At 39.5% G+C, this 21839-nt stretch overlaps 1 protein-coding gene across 4 annotated transcripts in view; it reads right to left on the reverse strand.

Moving 5' to 3' along the window:
• gria1b (glutamate receptor, ionotropic, AMPA 1b) overlaps positions 1 to 21839 on the reverse strand; it is a 101236-nt gene that overhangs the window by 26765 nt on the left and 52632 nt on the right. For all 4 annotated transcript variants that reach the window (XM_053648062.1, XM_053648059.1, XM_053648061.1 and 1 more), the window contains exons 6-11: positions 21059 to 21217; positions 20041 to 20208; positions 18425 to 18529; positions 17801 to 17911; positions 14644 to 14850; positions 10832 to 11295 (exon numbers count right to left, since the gene is read on the reverse strand). In XM_053648062.1, the coding sequence (XP_053504037.1) occupies positions 10832 to 11295; positions 14644 to 14850; positions 17801 to 17911; positions 18425 to 18529; positions 20041 to 20208; positions 21059 to 21217 (1214 nt within the window). The remainder of the gene's footprint in view (positions 1 to 10831; positions 11296 to 14643; positions 14851 to 17800; positions 17912 to 18424; positions 18530 to 20040; positions 20209 to 21058; positions 21218 to 21839) is intronic.

The following is a 21839-nucleotide window of genomic DNA, read 5'->3' on the forward strand; positions in this document are numbered from 1 at the left end:
CTAATATGTGTGCCAGAAATACCCTTCAAATATACTGCAAACATGAAGGAAGCTATTGAGGCAAAATGATTTCAGACATTTGACCTTGCTGTGACCTTGACCCAGTTTGGATCAATTAGAAAATTGAATCAGTTCGTCTGCTGGCTACAATGATAATTCCATATCAAGCCAATCATTCAACCACTCGTTCCTCACAGCTGGATACACAAATCCACTGGGGTGAACCCACTCAGTGGTGGACGCATAAAAATTTCCCCAAAATTAAGGCCAACATCGTTCTCTCTTTTGTAGTAGGAATCTAGGAAAATAATTTTGACAGGGTCTTCACCATCTGATATATCTGACACATACATTACAACGTGTCAGTGCTCCCAAAGCTCAGTTAAACTCAGCATATCTCACCACTTAAACCCTCTAATGAATCACAGCAATTAATTAATGGAGTAACTAATCCTCAAAATATGGGTCACTTTGATACTCCAAGCCCAAAAGCTTTTAAGTTTTTAATAAGATATACAAACTCCATGGAGATACAGTACTTCACCCTTTCAGCTCATATTCATCTCATGTATTTCAGACTCTCACTGGTGTCTTTACCATTATGGACATCGTGAAAGCAAACGCATCAAGTTCTGTGACAGGCTGTCTTCTCTGGAGAGCCGGCCGTGTTTAACAGCGCTGAACATGGGGTCACCTCTGCAATGAGAAAAGCCCTAGGCTGCTGTGTGTGTGTGTGTGTGTGTGTGAGTGTGCGTGTGTTTGTGCTTGTGTGTGTGATGATAATGTGTACGTGTGAACAGTGGTGTGTAAACAGGGTGTGAATATTTTTTAATATGTAAGCGTATGTGAGGCAGAACTGAATCAACAGTGTGTTTATGTGGTGGGGCGTAACAAGCCTACAAAACATACACACACACAAACATGCACTGTGTGTAACACGTCCTAAGGATTACAAAACACACACACACACACACACACACACACAGATACACACACACACAGACACACACACACTATGCCTACACCTCATTCTAATGTTAACCTTACCTTAGATACAGCTGGAAACAATTTATTTATTTATGTATTTAATTTTTTAAAATGTCCTCACTGGAACCAGCGAAACGCCCCCACAAGGTCAAGTCTTTCAGATATTCCTATCCTTGTAGGCACAGCTTTAAGGATCAATTCATATTCAGGTAATGGCTTTTCTATTTTACACAGAACTGTCCTTGAAATGACATGATCTGAAGGCTCAAGGCTGAGAGGATCCTCTTTTCTTCCAGCGCCATTCATTTATTCATTTTGGTAGACACTTCTATTCAAGACAAAAAGCATGAGCTTAGAATTTAAGGGTTACAGGCCTTGCTCAAAGGATAGAGTAGTGGCTCTTTGACAGTTCTCAGATGGAACCTTCAACAATTAAGTATGTATCTTTTATTCTGTAAAATAAACGTAATGTACATAAGTCAATCTTAAAGACCATGCTGAATCCATCCATCCATTCTTCCATCTTCCATACCTACAGCTTAACCTACACAGGGTCACGGGGAGCCTAGAACCTATTCCAGGGGCACAATGTGGGGGGCACCCTGGACGGGGTTGCAACCCATCGCAAGGCACAGTAACACACACATTCACAAACTATGGACAATTTGGAAATGCCAATCAGCCTACATTGCATGTCTTTGGACTGGGGGAGGAAACCAGAGCATCCGGAGGAAACCTCCGAAGCATAGGGAGAACATGCAAACCATGGCCCCTCCATGCTTCACCTATCTTAAATGAGTATTTACATTACACTAAATTCACTTTTCCTGATACACTTTTCAACTGTGTTTCTTGAAACTCCAGTCCAAAGACATGTGTTGTTGGCTGATTTTCATTTCTAAATTGCCCATGTATGAATGAAAGTGTGAATGTGTGTGACATTGTGCCCCTGTGATGGGTTTGCACCCCGTCCAGGGTGTCCCCCACCTTGTGCCCCGAGTTCCCTGAGATAGGCTCCAGGCTCCCCATGACCCTGTGTAGGATAAGCGGTACGGAAAATGGATGGATGGATGGATGGGATGGATGGGATGGATGGATGGATGGAGACCCTATGTAGTGCAATATAAGCCCAAGAGATTATACTGAATTAAAGAACAACAAAAGGTAATGTTAAAATGGGTCATTTAGCCACAAGGTTTAGCACAGGCATATTTACATATACATACTTACATATATGAAGCTTAGGCAACTGAAAGTAGAACATGGGGTATGCTTTGCCTTTGAGTAGGTTAATGTGATTAAAAAAACAGATAAAATTCTATTTGAGTGGAGTTCGCTCTGATGGTGCTGCTGCACACATTATTGCACACTGCACTGTTATGATAATGCCCATGTAATGCTTCACCATGTGAAAATGTCAGAGCAATCTAGATTAATGATGTAATGTATGCACACATTACCATAAATTTCCCGGTATTGTCTTTAGTCAGAATCAATAAATCATATAAATCGAGACCTTCTCCGTCACAATGGTTCCTTGTGTGTCAGTGTGCAACTCTGACATTTAAATCGGCGTGAACCGTTTTGTTTAGTGCTGAAACCATTAACATCAGGCTTAGTCCATTTGCATAATCTAATATCAGCCCATGTGAGCTGCAAGCAAGAACGCACATCTGGAGAGGCTACTGAATTGAAGGCACGTCAACACAGGCTCCGGCCATTTAGAGTAAGCCATATTTCCACACGCCTGTGTGCAGAGACATCTGCTGTCTCGTAAAGTGTTCTGTGGTGTGCGCTGACGAAGACGACGACAGCGTATGTGACAATGTCAGCATGTAGCAGATAAGCCAAATAAAATCCTGAAGCATGAACAACAACAGAAAAGGGATGTGGAACAATCTCGTTGAAGTCACCAATATAATACATCTCCATCTGCAGCAGTGTCGTACTAGCAGAACTGTGCCAGTCCGCTCTGCTGTGCTACAACAGATCTCTGCCAAAGCCTTAGCACTCGCCAGCTAATCAACTCCGCCACCTTCTCACAACCTCGCGTTATAGCAGCTTCGAGACAAAATGGCCCTGATTGCCGTTGTCGCTGCGCCATTTGCGGTCTGTCTCAGAAAAGGACAGGTAGGAGGAGCAAAAAGCTTTTTTTTTTTCCTTTTACCATTATACCTTTATCAGTGCAAAGAGAAGAAATCCATTCATGTGCCTTATCAGATTAAACAGCTGCTCAGAAAATCAGACAGGCTAACTGAAGTAACGCAGACAGGGGGAAAGGGTCTTTCTTTGCCATGATAAGGCCCATGTGTGCATGAGCTGACATGAATTACTTTGCGAGCAGTGAGCGCTTTGAATGGCAGTCCTGACATTTATCAAGGACAAACACTTTTGTATTTCAAATGGATGGTACAGATTTGCAGAGTTTCATACAGGAGATAAACCACTGATGTGTAGATATTAGATATTTTAAACTAAACAATGACAGTCTTTTTCATATTACAATTATAATATCTTATCATGGTTTGCCATATTATCCTGTACAATAACAATTTAATTGTCTTGACATGATTTTACACTCCTATGATATCCACTTATGTTTACTCTAATTTATGCACTTTGTGTCGACACTCCACAATTAACATCAGAGTATGCTATTACAAGTTACGATGGGCAAATCCAAATAGGATCCTGGAATGAATTACACAAGTGTTTTGAAGTCTCCGATACTGACTGACATCGCCTGCAAGCCCCACCCACCCTTTTTTTATCCATATTTCATGGTGAACGATCTGGTGATATCATAAATATCACATAGTATTAGGAAACAACATTTACAATATATGATGCAATATGTGCTCTTTCTTCACACACACACACAAACACACACACACACATACACACAAACACACATGCTGGCACCCCCTGGTTTGCATGGCAGGCATCTTGCCTTTTGCTCCCACCGACTCATTCTCAGGAACTTAATTAACATAGTTCCTTAGGGTGAACTAATTAACTGGGGGTCCATCCTACCATAAAAATATTGCTTCATTCCCCATTGGTATCCTGGTAACTATACATTTCAAAGAGGCTCAGGGGTATAAGAGGATATGCCTGGTAGAATACATTATGCTTTTTCCATCAACCATCCTATGTCCGTGACACTGATCAAGTTACATTTGTTTCTATTTTATGTAAAATTTGTGCAATAAATTCATTTGCTATTCTATCTCTAAATATTCAGAGGTTCTTCTGAAAGAGTATGATGCACTAAGAGTGCATGATTTATATGTTTGTATGGTTACTAGAAATAGTTTCCTAAGCTAAAGTTACAGTACATTTGACATGTTTAAAATCGACCTCTGACAAGCCAAAAGAAAAGGCTAATACGTGCAAGTTTAAACAGAACCTCTGACAAGTTAAATAGGAAAGGCCTAGGCTTGCACATTGATAGAAACCTCTCAGCTAACAACATAATGGTTTAATAAAGAAGCTATATAAAAGCCTCTGACGTAGGAATGTCATTTTAATAAAAACTCTGTTTATACTTCTTAGCACTAACTAGAAGATTATTCTATGGAGTCAGATAAATAAGTTAAGAGTTATTATTATTTGTAGTCAGATAATTAATTAAATGGAGTCAGATATTTAAATCATAAACTAAAACACGCATTTAACCTTCGGCTGCACCTATTTCTGCCTTTGGTTATAGGAGAGCAGTGGGCTAAGTAATAAACCCTTTATATTTAAGCCCTACACTATCTCACATGCTCATGACTAGACTTTAACAGCATCCTTGCGTTCTGCGAAGGTAAACTGAGATTATTTTGCATTCATTAATGAAATAAGATCTATCAATCTATTCAGCTTGGTGTTAATATCAGTTAACTATATTTATTAGGGATGCCACGAAATGGCATTGTCAGCCAAAAATGGCTGAATAAAATTAAACAGATCTACAATGAAGTCTCAAATCTAGCACTTTATGATTAATGTTAATGGTGATGATAATTAGAAAGTGATTAAATATACTGGTTTTGTTTTGCTTCTTTGCTCTCCTGTGCCGCTCAGCACTCAGACATGTTCAAACACTTTGAGCAGCAAATCATCTGAGAAAATGTTGGTCATGTGGACATCCATCCATTTTCTGTACCACTTATCCTACACAGGGTTGCCAGGAGCCTGGAGCCTATACCAGGGGACTCTGGGCACGAAGCAGGGGGCACCCTGGACAGGATACCAACCCATCACAGGCCACAATCACACACACTCACACACTCATTCACATACTACGAACAATTTAGAGATTCCTGGGGGACGAAACCAGAGTACCTGAAGCAGAGGGAGAACATGCAAACTCCGTGAGCACAGGGCGGAGGCAGGAATCAAACCCGGAACCCTGGAGGTGTGAGGTAAATGTGCTTCATCTGGACATTAAACAAATAATTTATCCATCCATCCATTTGCTATACCTCTTATCCTTCAGGGTTGCAAGGAACCTGGAGCCTATCCCAGGGAGCATCGGGCACAAGGCGAGGTACACCCTGTCCGGGTGCTAGTCCATCACAGGCCAAATCACATTCACACACCCATTCATACACTACGGACACTTTGGACATGCCAATCAGCCTACCATGCATGTCTTTGGACTGGGGGAGGAAACCGGAGTACCTGGAGGAAACTCCCGCAGCATGGGGAGAACATGCAAACTCAGGGCAGTCGGAGGGACTCGAACCCCCAACCTTGGAGGTGTGATGCGAACATGTGGACATTAGACAAATAATTTATAAAAAGGTTATATTGCAAAATGTACTGTTATGATTTTTTCTACCGATTTCTACAAATTACTGCACAATCAATTAACAATCCATCATCCATCTGGGTTTTCCAGATCGCCACTGCCAGCAAGCAGTTCCCGACTGCACAGCTGGTAACTATGATTACATCCATCCCTACTCTCCTTAAACCTGAAATGGTGGAAATGCTTGTTTTCCTGTCTTTTTGAGGTTATCGGGTCCAAATGATTTTAAAACTGTAAATTGCAACTGAGTAGAGAAAAACATCTATGTTGCACAAGCTTTTGTTGCTACTTGTCTATAAATCACTCAATTGCTTAGAAACCTAAATCCATCTCGTATCTACTTGAAGAATACAAAAATAACAGGAGGCATGGTGAGGAAGCATTTAGCTTCTAAACTACCTAAAACTGGAACCAACTCCCACAAGATCTCAGATATGTCCCAAGTTTGGCCATCTTTAAAGAAAAAACCCACACTGATTGACTTGCATATCAATATGTATAATCAAATGTTTCCAAAGATTTATTTTATGATTAAATTCTGTTGAATTGAATGAGTTCAGGTTTAAACATCTTTCATTGACATGTTGATTTGTTTTCACTTTGGGTAACGCTTTCCTACATTCACCCGTAAAGCAGTTTGACTGGCGTTCAAACAAATAAAATTTCAAAGGTTTAACTTTCATTCTAATAGCTGTGTTAACTCTATTGTGCTTTTGTACATACCACATATCTAGATCACTACAGCACGTACCACATATTGGCCTGATATTAGTGAATTTTTAGTGAACTTTTATTAGTTCTGATATTAGTGAACTTTTAATGAATATCCTGCTAAATTCAGGACACAGAGAGACAGCAATGTCTAATGTTTTTTTTCAGTCTTACAATAAAGTCAGCGTTTGGCTAATGTTAGCTTGGGTGATCATTACGATTAAAATTGTCTTACTTTCATATTAGTTTATGTACAGTATCTCACAAAAGTGAGTACACCCCTCACATTTTTGTAAATATTTCATTATATCTTTTCTTGTGACATCACTGAAGAAATTACACTTGCTACAGTGTAAAGTAGTGAGTGTACAGCTTGTGTAACAGTGTAAATTTGCTGTCCCCTCAAAATAACTCAACACACAACCATTAATGTCTAAACCACTGGCAGCAAAAGTGAGTACACCCCTAAGTGAAAATGTCCAAATTGGGCCCAATTAGCCATTTTCCCTCCCCGGTGTCATGTGACTTGTTAGTGTTACAAGGTATCAGGTGTGAATGGGGAGCGGGTGTGTTAAATTTGGTGTCATCGCTCTCACACTCACACTTCAAAAAAGAATTGTTGCTCTACATAAAGATAGCCTAGGCTATAAGAAGATTGCCAAGACCCTGACACTGAGGTGCAGCACGGTGGCCAAGACCATACAGCAGTTTAACAGGACAGGTTCCACTCAGAACAGGCCTCGCCACGGTCGACCAAAGAAGTTGATTGCACGTGCTCAGCGTCATATCCAGAGGTTGTCTTTGGGAAATAGATGTATGAGTGCTGCCAGCATTGCTGCAGAGGTTGAAGGGGTGGGGGGTCAGCCTGTCAGTGCTCAGACCATGTGCCACACACTGCATCAAATTGGTCTGCATGGCTGTCGTCCCAGAAGGAAGCCTCTTCCAAAGATGATGCACAAGAAAGCCTGCAAACAGTTTGCTGAAGACAAGCAGACTAAGGACATGGATTACTGGAACCATATCCTGTGGTCTGATGAGACCAAGATAAACTTATTTGGTTCAGATGGTGTCAAGCGTGTGTGGCGGCAACCAGGTGAGGAGTACAAAGACAAGTGTGTCTTGCCTACAGTCAAACATGGTGGTGGGAGTGTCATGGTCTGGGGCTGCATGAGTGCTGAGTTCATTGAGGGAACCATGAATGCCAACATGTACTGTGACATACTGAAGCAGAGCATGATCCCATCATGTATTCCAGCATGATAACGACCCCAAACACACCTCCAAGACGACCACTGCCTTGCTAAAGAAGCTGAGGGTGAAGGTGATGGACTGGCCAAGCATATCTCCAGACCTAAACCCTATTGAGCATCTGTGGGGCATCCTCAAATGGAAGGTGGAGGAGCACAAGGTCTCTAACATCCACCAGCTCCGTGATGTCATCATGGAGGAATGGAAGAGGACTCCAGTGGCAACCTGTGAAGCTCTGGTGATCTCCATACCGAAGAGGGTTAAGGCAGTGCTGGAAAATAATGGTGGCCACACAAAATATTGACACTTTGGGACCAATTTGGACATTTTCACTTGGGGTGTACTCACTTTTGTTGCCAGCGGTTTAGACAGTCATTATAGCGGACGAAATGTTTTGGTTATGATGAAGAAGTGTTTGTGCAAGTAGCCCATTACTTTATGAACATGTCTACAGTTCCTTATGTTGCTTTCATATTGTTTTATGGCTAATATCAAGCCTTTATTCTGCACTATACCTGATATGCAACCACATGTGTGGGGAGTTTCAGTTTTGATAAGTTTCACTCTTGCTGAAAACGACTTCTGACTTCTTCAGAGGTGAATTTTTCACTACTAAATTTCCCTGCCCTTTTCCTCCCCTTCTTTTCACATGACGCAATTTATGCAAATATTCTTAGTAAAATCACCCTCAGCACGCATAATTTATCTGATTACACATGCAAATTAGCGCTCTTTATTTGGATCTTAGTAAATCAGGACTCTAGAGTGTTGACTCCATACATACAACATTATATTGCTTGAACTGTAAAAACAACACAACAGACTTGCAGAATATGTAGAGAGCCTGATTTAGTATATTCATACCCAGCTGCAACAGCTTTGCAAATCATCCTTTCAGACCACCGCAGAGAGTTTGTGCTGAGATTTCCATAAAAAATCCCTGAAGTGCTGAGAAAATGATTCATATCACCCCGCTCTATATTCTCTCATTCCCTCGGATTTACCTGATGTAACACCTGTCTCTGTGGGTCACACGGGGCCAGAGCACAATCCATCCTCTACCATGTGCTCCTCTGTGTAATTGCCCGATAAGAGTAAATCAATGGCTTCTGTGAAGATTTTCATAAGGACCCTCTGGTTGGCACAGAGTCCAACCTTAATTAGCCAGTCAGAGATGGACAGTGAAAACATCTTCCGCAGCTGTTGAGCTCACACAGTGAGCAGAACGACGGCAGCCCAAGTCCCTGACTGAGAGCGGAATCTAATTTGAGTCGCGCCAGCTCTCCCCTCAAGCCAAGGATATATATATATATATGTTGTATCTAAATGTCAAACGACAGTTGAGGAGCCTGGAACTTCTAGAGGCTCTGAGACCATCTCGGTATAATGAGGGGAGAGAACAGACAATTGAGCAATGCAGCAGCCATACAACACGCTAATGCTCTCCATAATGACTAATGGCAAGAGAAAATAGTACGACAAGTGTCAGTTCAGCTGAAGGCACGAGACAGCTTCGGTTCAAGAGAGTGCGAAATAAAAGGGAATACATAGCTGCAACAAGACATGCACTGTTATACAGAATTGGGTCAGAACTGCCACCTCACCACAGACCTTGACATGGATTCACGTCATTAAAAGAAAAACACAAAACACACTATAGCATAAATCCTATTCGGATTGGATTTGTTTTACATGGCGGTATGAAGTAATGCAATTATTACTAGAGTATCTCTGCGATTTTAGTCCTAGCCGGATTCTGTCATACCAGAATTTTTGGAAACATGGAAAGATTTAACTTTCTATAAAACAAAACCCAGCTAGAAATAAACCCAGCTAATACATACAGTATCCATCCAAATTGACCTGATGGTAAAGATTCTATGATATCCTGCTGGAAAAGCAGTTTTGAGCTTTTTCTTTAGTGTAAACACACTCCAAGGAACTTCCTTTTCTATCATCTCAGATCGAAACCAAAATTTGGCTAACTTTATAAAACTCAGAACAATAAAATATAGATGATTATATGACTATATTGTCATATAATACTGTCATGTCTTCTTAGGGTTTTAGGTCAATTATTGAGTTCCTAGCACACATATGGGCTTATAGCTATCTAATATCATTCTAATAAATAATCAATAACATCCATGACAAACCTACGTTGGGGAATGTCCACCACTGCTGTGTGATTTACAAAAATATGTATGGTCATGTTACCTACTCATGTTAAAATTTTTAGCATGATGATCATGTGTACAAGGTAAAGACATCTCCAGCTTTGTGATTTAAATCTGAATTACTCATGTACACATGTATGTCTGGCAATAGTACTTCATAGATATACTGTATGTTCAGTAATCTTAATCCAATCCAAACTGTAGATGGATATCTAGGTTTGCTTTCAAATGACGCATTCACTTATATTGTGAAACTTGTGGTTTGCTGCACAAAACACCTTTTCATAAAGAATCTGCAATTTTTAACAGAAAAAAGTTACTGACATTACATTCTTAGTGTGTGTGGTAACCAATATCAAATGAATACTTTTTAACATTTTCTTGTCCAACACTTCTGACTGCTCAAGGTTTTGCCCACAGAATATTCTAGATTCTCAGACTTGTTTGAGGGTTTAGTGGAATCCAAAGTTTAATTCAATACAAAAGTTTATTTTTTTGTTTTTTTTGTTTTACATATGTAGCCAGAAATTTTCAAAATATTTAAAAAAAAACCTCAGAGCTCTCTCGTCCCCAGATGCTTCTCAAGCTCCACATTTGGAATATTGTCTCTGCTGATGATTCATAAATCTTTCATTACTTTCTCTATTACTGCTCCAGCATCCCGGTTTTCCCTTATTATGCTATCTGGCTTTTCTGTTAGTTTCAGTTGTTTTACTGGTGTTTCCCTTTTTCATTTAAATTGAGTTAGATTTACTGATGGTTTGCGACTTTAAAATTATTGCCTTGACATTATTGTGTTTTATCTTGGGTAACTGTGCAATTTTTTTTATTTCTTATTGAGTTTGACTGTCTTCATTGCTTTCATAAGTATCATTCCGATCTTAGTCATAGAAATCCAAAAACATACCTGGGTGAAATATCGCAGCCTTGCTGCATGAAGGCACCCAGAGAGAACCACAGACTGTTAAAAATGCCGAACTCATTGGAGTGTTCAGGTGGTTTTTCCTGCTTGTCTTGCTGGCTTGGACTCTGGCCATGCTGACCCTGCAACTGCGATTGTCCGGCTTCTGGGGACGGTGTCCGTTTCTGGCTCAGATGTTCACCGCTGTCCTCTGAGTCGTCACTGTGCCACTCGTACGGGCTGAAACGGCTCACCAGGAATAGGACCACGCTGACACCGATGTACGCAAACACTATACACATCCAGATCTCGTATGCCAGCGGGTCCAGGAAGGAGAAGACGCCTGGCTTGGATTTGGTGGGCTTCTTGATCATGATAGAGATGCCCAAGCTCATGAAGGGCTTGGAGAAGTCAATGACCTCCTCTCGAACCAGGGTGATCGTGAGAGGAGCCACGGCTACATCGGCTTTCTGTGTGGCAAATGCAAATAGCATATACTCTATTTCAGCACACAATCTGATATCTTGGCTTTGCCTTTAAAAATCTAAGAAGACTATGACTATGAAGATTACTGCAATCTCATACCAATAATTCATTCTGGCTGCTCAAAAATGTGCGCGCACACACACACCCACACACACACACACCAGTCAACAATATTTGGGCATGTCAGAATTCCAAATCGTCAAATAATCTTAAATTGTGAGAACGGTGTATGTTCATACATTATTTAAGTTTATACTCTTCCCTTCATATAATCGACTGAATGTCGCATTGCATTAAGAAGGATTTGTGTGTGTGTGAGTGTTACAAAAGCCTGTTCCCTCAGAATGATTCAAATTCCTCTAACAGTACTACTGTACAGGATGAATAATAACAAAAATAATATCTAGAATGCTTGAAGAAAAATCCATACAGCACTGTAGATGATTAGGATTCAGCCTCACTCACAGTCACTATATATAGTATCTCACAAAAGTGAGTACACCCCTCACATTTTTGTAAATATTTTATTATATCTTTTCATGTGACAAACTTGAAGACATGACACTTTGCTACAATGTAAAGTAGTGAGTGTACAGCTTGTGTAACAGTGTAAATTTGCTGTCCCCTCAAAATAACTCAACACACAGCCATTAATGTCTAAACCGCTGGCAACAAAAGTGAGTACACCCCTAAGTGTACCTCGTCTTGGAGGTGTGTTTTGGGGTCGTTATCATGCTGGAATACATGATGGGATCATGCTCTGCTTCAGTATGTCACAGTACATGTTGGCATTCATGGTTCCCTCAATGAACTCAGCACTCATGCAGCCCCAGACCATGACACTCCCACCACCATGCTTGACTGTAGGCAAGACACACTTGTCTTTGTACTCCTCACCTGGTTGCCGCCACAAACGCTTGACAACATCTGAACCAAATAAGTTTATCTTGGTCTCATCAGACCACAGGACATGGTTCCAGTAATCCATGTCCTTAGCCTGCTTGTCTTCAGCAAACTGTTTGCGGGCGGTCTTGTGCATCATCTTTGGAAGAGGCTTCCTTCTGGGACGACAGCCGTGCAGACCAATTTGATGCAGTGTGTGGCGTATGGTCTGAGCACTGACAGGCTGACCCCCCACCCCTTCAACCTCTGCAGCAATGCTGGCAGCACTCATACATCTATTTCCCAAAGACAACCTCTGGATATGACGCTGAGCACGTGCAATCAACTTCTTTGGTCGACCATGGCGAGGCCTGTTCTGAGTGGAACCTGTCCTGTTAAACTGCTGTATGGTCTTGGCCACCGTGCTGCACCTCAGTGTCAGGGTCTTGGCAATCTTCTTATAGCCTAGGCTATCTTCATGTAGAGCAACAATTCTTTTTTTCAGCTCCTCAGAGAGTTCTTTGCCATGAGGTGCCATGTTGAACTTCCAGTGACCAGTATGAGGGAGTGTGAGAGCGATGACACCAAATTTAACACACCTGCTCCCCATTCACACCTGATACCCTAACAAGTCACATGACACCGGGGAGGGAAAATGGCTAATTGGGCCCAATTTGGACATTTTCACTTGGGGTGTACTCACTTTTGTTGCCAGTGGTTTAGACATTAATGGTTGTGTGTTGAGTTATTTTGAGGGTATAGCAAATTTACACTGTTACACAAGCTGTACACTCACTACTTTACACTGTAGCAAAGTGTCATTTCTTCAGTGTTGTCACATTAAAAGATATAATCAATTTTTTACAAAAATGTGAGGGGTGTACTCACTTTTGTGAAATACTAATATATATATATATATATATATATATATATATATATATATATATATATATACTTACTTACATATACATTATAAGTTCTCTTAGAGACAGCTTTTTGTTCTCCTCGAGTTGGGGGCGGATGACAGCTCTGTTCATTAAACATCTGCAAACGCTGTCTGTTTTAAAATCCTCAAAACATTCCCATTTTTGTTTCTGTCAATCACCCAGTCATTCACAAAGGGATGACATTGCTGGGGAGCTCATAGGACTAAGAACAGATGACTAGAACACAGAGTTATACTACATGATGAGCACTTAGAGAAACACGAGTTAGAGAAATCTTTTTCAAGATGTTGGTTTTAAAGCTCGGACATTGCATTGTCTGCTCCTAGGCTCATTGTGGGCCAATTTGCTAGCACATTGTTATCCTTTTCACAAGGGATTTGTGTCAATGCAAGAGAGAGAGATGGAATGAAGAAATTCTCCCTCCAGGCAACAGAAAGGGGAATGTTTCAATGTACAGTATAGAACAGATGTGTTTGGCCATTAACTAACCTACAAGGACCTATAAAAAAAACGCTACAGAATCTCAATGTCCACTGTAGTTTAGACAAACTCTTGCTTTCACATAAAGATAGTATGTGTCCCTGATTTGCTCAAAGAACAATTTGGATGATTTCTGCACGACAATTTTCATTCTAAAAGGTTTGAACAGGTTTGCGTTTGTCTTAAGCTTTCGTCATAAGCTATCAAAATGACTCCATACTTGCAAAAAAGGCAAGTGCAAGCTGATTTACTCACATGGTCTAGAGAGAATTCTATAACTTCCATTAATAATTTGAATATCATATAAATTTTGCGTGTTTGCCATAATACATACTCATTTGGGGGCATTATAATTTACATGTACAATATACAAGGTAGAGTCTACGCAAACAGACTTAAGTGGCACCCACAGTGTAATTTAATGCAGCCTGGAATGGCGAATGGATGTGCAAATTAATACGACCCAAGGGTCGTAAATTTGAATATGCCTGTGTCCGCCATTTGAAGACAAATTTAAACCCTTACTTTATTAAAGTTGATCAAATTTACGGCTTAATATTACTGCAGTAAAGGTTTTTTTTCTGCACAATAAATGTTCTCACCTTAAACGCCAATAGCATTCAAAGAGCCTGTCAAAGGGTTTTCATTCATATTTACCTCATGCACAAAACACTCGAACTCTCTACACGCTTTTATCTGCCATTCATTGCATATTTTTGTTTTTTGTTGTGTCTTTTCTCCTTTATACTTGTCTCCTTTATATATTCAAGTTGATGCATGATTCTGTGGATGTGTGAAGTTCCAGTTTTTTTCTTTAGTCTTTAACCAAGAACATTTAACATTTAATGCAAATATTGTTTATATGCATGTGATATTCTTTAATGATTTTTTTTGGGGGAAATCACCCACAACATGCCCACATGCCAGTATGTAGTTTATCAGACTGTACATGAAAAAGAGTTCTCCTTATCTCAAGAACTTCATATTAAACCATATCCAAAAACTTTCAGCTGTTTAACCTACCCCATACACCAGCTCTCCAACCATCCCGTTCCACATTTTGGTATCAGGGTCTCGGGCTCCGTACTTGCCGTCTGGCACGAGTTCCAACTTGTAAGAGTAGCCCACATGTTTGGCGATCTCGGCGGCCAACTCCACGCAGTATCCCTCGTACCTATCGTTCCCTGACAGCTGCTCGTGATTTTTCTTCAGCATCACATACGGAGATTCCTGAGGGTGGAGGATGCAGTGAATATAGATGTTCATGATCCGTGCCAATTTGACTACATGCTTTCTAACACAGCAGCACCCTTAACGTGTGATGAACCCACTTTAAGGAGAAATAGATTTGTCAAAATGCTCACTGTGTAAAATCATGTGGGATGGTCTGTTGCAAATGAGGATGTGTAATGTCCCCGAACACAGAATAAGGCCAGCAAACTGTGCTCCTAATGAGCAGAATAGCATCCTCGGCGGGCCACGGATGGATTTCCGCTCGTTATGAGGGCCATGTGAGGCTGGTTGCAAAACAAGTAAGGGAAGATACTGCTCTATCATCCTGCTGCTAGCCTGTGTGTGGTGCAAAACTGGTGGCCCTTGAGTCACTCATCCAGTTAAAGCTATCTGCTCTCTGTTCCACTAGAGGGATGAGCCCGACTGCTGGGGGTTTGTGAATAACAGCTGTGGACTGCCCTTAGAAAATACAGTCAGCTTATTTAAAAAAAAAAAAAAAAAAAAGATAGCAGGGTTCTTCCTTTCCTCCCGTGCGAAACAGCATGCTTGCCAGTTCTGTCTGGGTGCACTTATCATACAGTCTCAGGCACTCAACACTCAAAAAGATGACGTAGACCAGGGCCAATTATTTTTGTATGGACTCGAAGCCACGAAGCCATGGATGGCTGAGGTATCGTATAGATTTGAACTTGTGTTCTTTTGCTAATGGGCAGCTGCACCACTCGACAGGATTCAGCCGCTCTCGTGAAAAAAACCAACCCTTCATTCAAGTGTACTAGACGTTTATTACAGGACGAGAACTATACTACGTGACTAAGTATACTAAGAAGTATACTAAATATATTCACTTTTGATATACAAGCATATACATGTATAATTGGAGATAGTACATTAGAACATTAGTTTCATTTTAATACACTATTAATATTTGTAGGCACCAAGTAAATTAGTTTTAAATGTACTAGCAAAAATATGGTTATGAAACGTATTTCTGAGCAAATTAAATATTGAGGTCCACAGTAAATTATTTATTAGGCATTTATGTAACTGAGTTTAATCTAATATAAATTATGCTCAAACCTTTTTAAAATCAGGAATTGTATTTGTAAGCGAGATTTTAAACTTCCTTTACTAAAATTCATATTAACCAGATTTCACTGTCTTCTAATATGCCGTACACTGAATATATGTGCTATACATTAAATATCGCATGTAAATACTGATGAAAGTAACCAGTGAGCAAGCACAGTGAGCAAAAATGTCAACCAAAACATGAGATTTAATTGAAAACTGATTTTCGGGCACCTTTCTGTGTGTAAACTCTAGAAATGCTTGATGCAAATGCCAGAAGACCAGCAGTTTCTGAAATATTAAAACATGGCAGCAATAAGCATGTGGTCAAAGTCTATAGGATATCATTATTTTCAAATCAAGTCAAGTCAAGTGGCTTTATTGTCATTTCAACCATATACAGCTGGTACAGTACACAGTGAAACGAAACAATGTTCCTCCAGGACCATGATGCTACATAAAACACACTAATCACATGAGACGACACAGAACTAAATAAGATCTACACATTTTTACATAACGTGCACGTGCAAACGTGTGCTAACAACACAAGACAGTACAGTACTACTAAAACAGGACAACAGGCAGAGTAAGTGACAATGTGTCGCCGAACAGAACACAGTTTTAGTGTGGAAGTGTCCGATATAACAGGTAGTGCAAAAAGATAGGTGCCAAAGAGTAACAACATAATTTAAAAATGGTATAAATGTAAACATAACATGCTATGACTTACTGTAGTATTCAGCAGATAAGCTTATCCCAAATATGGGCATAGTAGTTATTGCAGTAGCAGCCAAGTGTATAACAGTGACAAGAAATTAAATACGATACTTTTTATAAGTACAGTAGCAGCAAAAAATACAGTCAATACAGAAATGTGCAAATATTGCAATGGGAGTGGGATGGTATTCAGTTCAGAGTGTGTGTGTGTCTGTGTGTGTCCAGTCCAGTCTCTGATTATTGAGGAATCTGACAGCTTGAGGGAAGAAACTGTTACACAGTCTGGCCGTGAGGGCCTGAATGCTGCGGTACCTTTTTCCAGACAGCAGGAGGGTGAAGAGTTTGTGTAAGGGGTTTCATCCACAATGCTGGTGGCTTTTCCCCGTTTCCCCGGGGAATTTATGTTTGATGTGAACATTAATGGAAGTTCTTGACCTGTCTCTGCATGATTTTATGCATTGTGGTGCTGCCACATGATTGGCTGATTAGGTAAATGCATGAATAGAATAACAATAGGTGTATAGGTATTTTCTTCTTGCTTTTAATACAAACATTTCCCAATTTTCACTGGCAGTAGACTGGTGAAAAAAAGCCTTAAGCAAAGCCATTCTCTCTAATGCCAAGTCCAGGACTTGAGGGAGACCAGATAGATGTTGTCTTCTATCATGATTCAAACCTGCAGACTGCAGTACCATTGGCAGAGATGCCAATAAAAAAAAAAGCTTCCTTCTGCCTCACTTTAATACACACAGGCAAGCTCCAGACAGGCAATCTCTGCTACTAGCAAACATTTTTAACTAATAAGTCCCTCAGAGGAGAGCTGCACCCTTCATACAGAGGGAAATCAGCACAGTAAGTCAAGAAATACTGAGAGATTCGCTTCACTGATGAGACACAGCCACAGTAAGAGGCACCGCTAGAGGCATCAAAGAAAAGTAAATAGAAGGTAACAGGACAGACCACTCTGTCATACAGTGAAATAAACTCTAGACCTGCTATAGAAAACAAGACGCAGGAGGCCTGAGACATGTTAATAGCAAGGAACATGACCTATGATTTGACACGAAGGCAAAAAGTTAGATCCTGTCTATATTAAGCTCTCAAATGGTACATACTGTCTAAATCAGAAATAATGAATCCGACAAGAGCCACTTACTAGAATGGTGGTGACTACGTATGTCCTATTGTGCATGCCGAATGTCTCGTTGAGTGTGTGGGCGTACGTCGCCGTGCTCACATACTTCTCATTTTCGTTCCAGTAGCCCACCTGCAGACAGAAGAAAGGAACAGCGCAGGAACTATTTTTAGGATGATAAATATTCATATTAGAGGCTTAAGAAGAAGGGAAAGCACTTGGAAATGCATGCACACCCTTTTCACCCCTCCAGCGACTAACACTTCACTCTCGCTGTGTTCCTGAGATAAGGTTGAGGCTCTAGCTACAGCTAATCACTTGCACTGGCAAACTTTGAAACGGCAGCTGAAGGAAGTACATAGATATTCTGCACAGCTACAAATACGATTGCAAGTGTGAGCCTAGAGTAGACTAAGTCGAAGAATGAAATACAAAATAAATATATATATATATATATATATATATATATATATATATATATATATATGTGTGTATATATATATATATATATATATATATATATATATATATATATATATATATGTGTGTGTGTGTGTATGTATGTATTTTTGTGTAGTGTGTAACGATTACTAACAAGCAGAAAAGAGAAGTCACTGTGTAGGTGTTTGGAAACCAGTTATTTACCTTCTTGGGTCCACTCGGGACAAGCTCCAGTACACTGACTGTAAAGTTTGTTCGATGTCCTTTCTCGTTGAACTGGACGTGGCCTGTTAGACCTTCAAACTGTACCTAGAGAGTAACATATATTTTCACTCAAGTGTAAAAATTTGTACCCCCCAAGAAAAATTGACCATTCTGAGATGTTAAAAATGAAATGTGGGTGTATCCTTAAACGAGTCAACAATCCAAATCAGAAAGACGAATCAACAGAAAAATAGGTTTCTGTAATGTTCAGGAAGATTGTACAGTTTGTGGGCTACAAAGGGACTGAATATTACACCTGAGAGGATCCAAAAACTCTAGGCTGATACCAAAAAGGCAGTTATACAGGCAAAGGGTGTGCAAGTTTTTAGAAATTCTACCACAGCGCTGTTGAATTCTCAAATATGATTGGTCTGAAGGTTTTGATTAATTTTCTATAACAGCATGACTCTGACAGTAGTGCTGGCTGTAATTCAGATCACAGGTTTATATTAATGTGCTTGCTCTAATACGTTATCATTTCTGTAGTAACATCTTATTCAGAGGGACTATCTATATAATCTAAGCCTAACAATAAATGTAAAAATATGTTGTTATTAAACAAAGGCAATGTTATGAGTATGAGACTTTCTCTAAATAGACGTTCATGTAACATTTATGGAAGGAGTCTCCAGTGTCAGTTTATAGTAACAGACAGTAAGATTTCTGCCAAAAAGTGGAAAGTCTTCAGGGTAAAGTTGTTTATGCTTCGCAGTTTCTCTGTACCATGACAAGCCATGTTTTGGAGAGGCTGGTGACGAAACAACTGTTTACAGATGCTATAATATAAGGTAAGTGGTAACATAAAATTGTCACATGGGCATTCCACAACATCAAATGTAATTAGAAATGGTTAAAAATGATGTGTTGTTCATTAATAGATTAATAAAAAAAATAAATAGATTCATTGGCAAATCAGTGTCACTGTGGTATAATGGACATGCAATGCCATCATGTTTTATTCTTTATATATTTCTGTTGCATTCAGAAAGGAATGTAATGTTTTAAAACTTTGAACAATATCATTTTTTCTATTAATGATTTAACTTGAACTATTTTGTTACTGTGAAACATACATTAATTATATTGGTATAAGTAATTTTAAAAAAATTCGTCTTAAATGTATGCAAACCCTTTGACTGTATAAAAAAGTTGGGAGGGGAATAACAATCTGCCTGTATAGTGGTAAAAACTAAAATGAATAGTTATATCATCAATGTTATGCTACGCTATAGAGAGCAAAAATATAGGTTAGGTTATAGAAAAATCAAAGAAAACAGTATTTCTGGATTGTTTAATACTGAAGGCTTAAAGCAGCCCTCTTAACAAAAAATCTATTTATTTAAATATAACAATAGCACTATGGCTGTGGTGTTACCATAAATTTAATGTTTTCTTTGAGAATGTGAAGGACTGAAAACTATAATATTGTACTGTTATAATAACATGAATATTTCCACACCTTTATATCTGATTGTCCAAGAACTGATTAAATTGGGTGGTGATTAAATCAATGAGGTGTGAGTGTGTATGTGTGTGTGTGTGTATGTGTATATAACCTGTTGGAGGGCTCTCTGGATGTCGATGCCTTGGCCCCATGGTGCTGGGGGGTTGGCCAGACATTCGCCTGCATTCCCTCGCCGGGAAATGTCGATACGCTGCCTCCTGAGGTTTTGGAAAGCAGTGGCCATGACACTCACACCATCATAGGTGAGCGCTCCTGTGTACTGTGTGAATGCAGGGAGACACCAGTGAGTGTTACAACAACAAGAGGACAAGCTAGAGCTTCTTAAAATTAAATCCTGTACTGTGCAGTTGACAGATACCTGGTATCTGAAAGTCATTCTGGAGCTGGGAAAATGTGTAGTTTAAGTAACAGTTTATACTTCCTTATGGTAGTATGGTTTATACTTCCTTACAGTTTATACTTCCTTATAATCAGTAGTATGGTTTCAGCATTGGATAATATTTTTAATGTACAATCCCCCCACACTTCCCATGGCCACACTGGTTATGCTACAGAAATAAGACCCTGTATTTGAAAACAAAACTGACTATGAGTCAAAAAAAGGATAGATTATTTGACTAAAATTGCTGAATTCCTGACATATCACAACATCACCACATTTGGATATCAGCTAGTGTTTACTGACATTTCTTGCTGCCTCTGTACCAGTATACTATATTTAACTGTAGGTAACATTAGCACATAGCTAGCTACCTAGTAAACTAGCTCAAATTTGTTAAACACAAGTAGGATTTGACTCAAGAATCTTGAGGCTTTATTTTCATTCTCATATTCTCACCAGTTTATTGAATAGCAACCAAAACTATCAAAATATACCATAATGACCAGAAAATTTGTCCAATATCAACTATGTTAGTTACCCCCCCCCCCCCCCCTTCATTAGTAGAAGAAAGTTCAACACAAGCTAAATTAGATACTGGGACTACTATGATAAATATCAGTGAAGTCACACATACATTGTGTTTACAAACCCAGCTCTGTATGTTCCTAATCAATATCTGTAAATGCTTGCTGCAAATCCTCTCCTCACTGATAATATTGTTCTTCACCTTGAGTCTCCTCTTAGGGCTCTTCAGGTCTTTGCTGTCAAACTCCAGCCAGTCATCTATAGTCCTGCTAACCATGGGGTCTGTGTAGTTCATTAACTGGAAGCCTGTGATGTTGGCACCACCTTTCCTGAACTCTGTCAAATTCAGGTCCAGAAAGCCCTAGGAGCCAAATTGATCAAAGCCTTAGCATGAGAAATCACATAAATCCGACTTTCAACTGCAAAAATACAGGCATATACTGTATACTGTATAATTTAAGTACTATACTAAAGCAGCTGTTCTCAGACTGGGAGCTGCAGAGAGTTGTACTTCTACTTTGTAACTCTGCTTAGTTGTACCTCTGCTTAGTAATTTATCATTTTCTGCTTCAGACAAAAATAAAAAACTGTATGAGTTAAAAGTTGCAGACATTATAACAACATAATCTTTGATAAAAAAAAAAATTATAAATTATATGCAAACCAATTACAATTTACAGCCATTCTGCACTAACTTAATAAGTTAGCTGTAATGTAATTGTAACATGCAGTGAAAGGCAGAACACAAGTGTGTAAATTTGGTATAAGCTTTATTGGTGTGAATATAAAAATCATAATCAGGCAGGCAACATTAAATAAGGATAAATCATTCTCTGAAGCATGAAATAGGAACTAGGGTCAAACCAGGAAATCACATAACTAGGAAACACTTTTATTTACCAAGAACAAGGCCTGGACTTAACAACAATAATGCATGACACAACAAGGTATACATATATAACTAAAGACTAACACAGAAAACG

This window comes from Ictalurus furcatus, chromosome 18 (assembly GCF_023375685.1).
Source record: "Ictalurus furcatus strain D&B chromosome 18, Billie_1.0, whole genome shotgun sequence".
Lineage (NCBI taxonomy): Eukaryota > Metazoa > Chordata > Actinopteri > Siluriformes > Ictaluridae > Ictalurus > Ictalurus furcatus.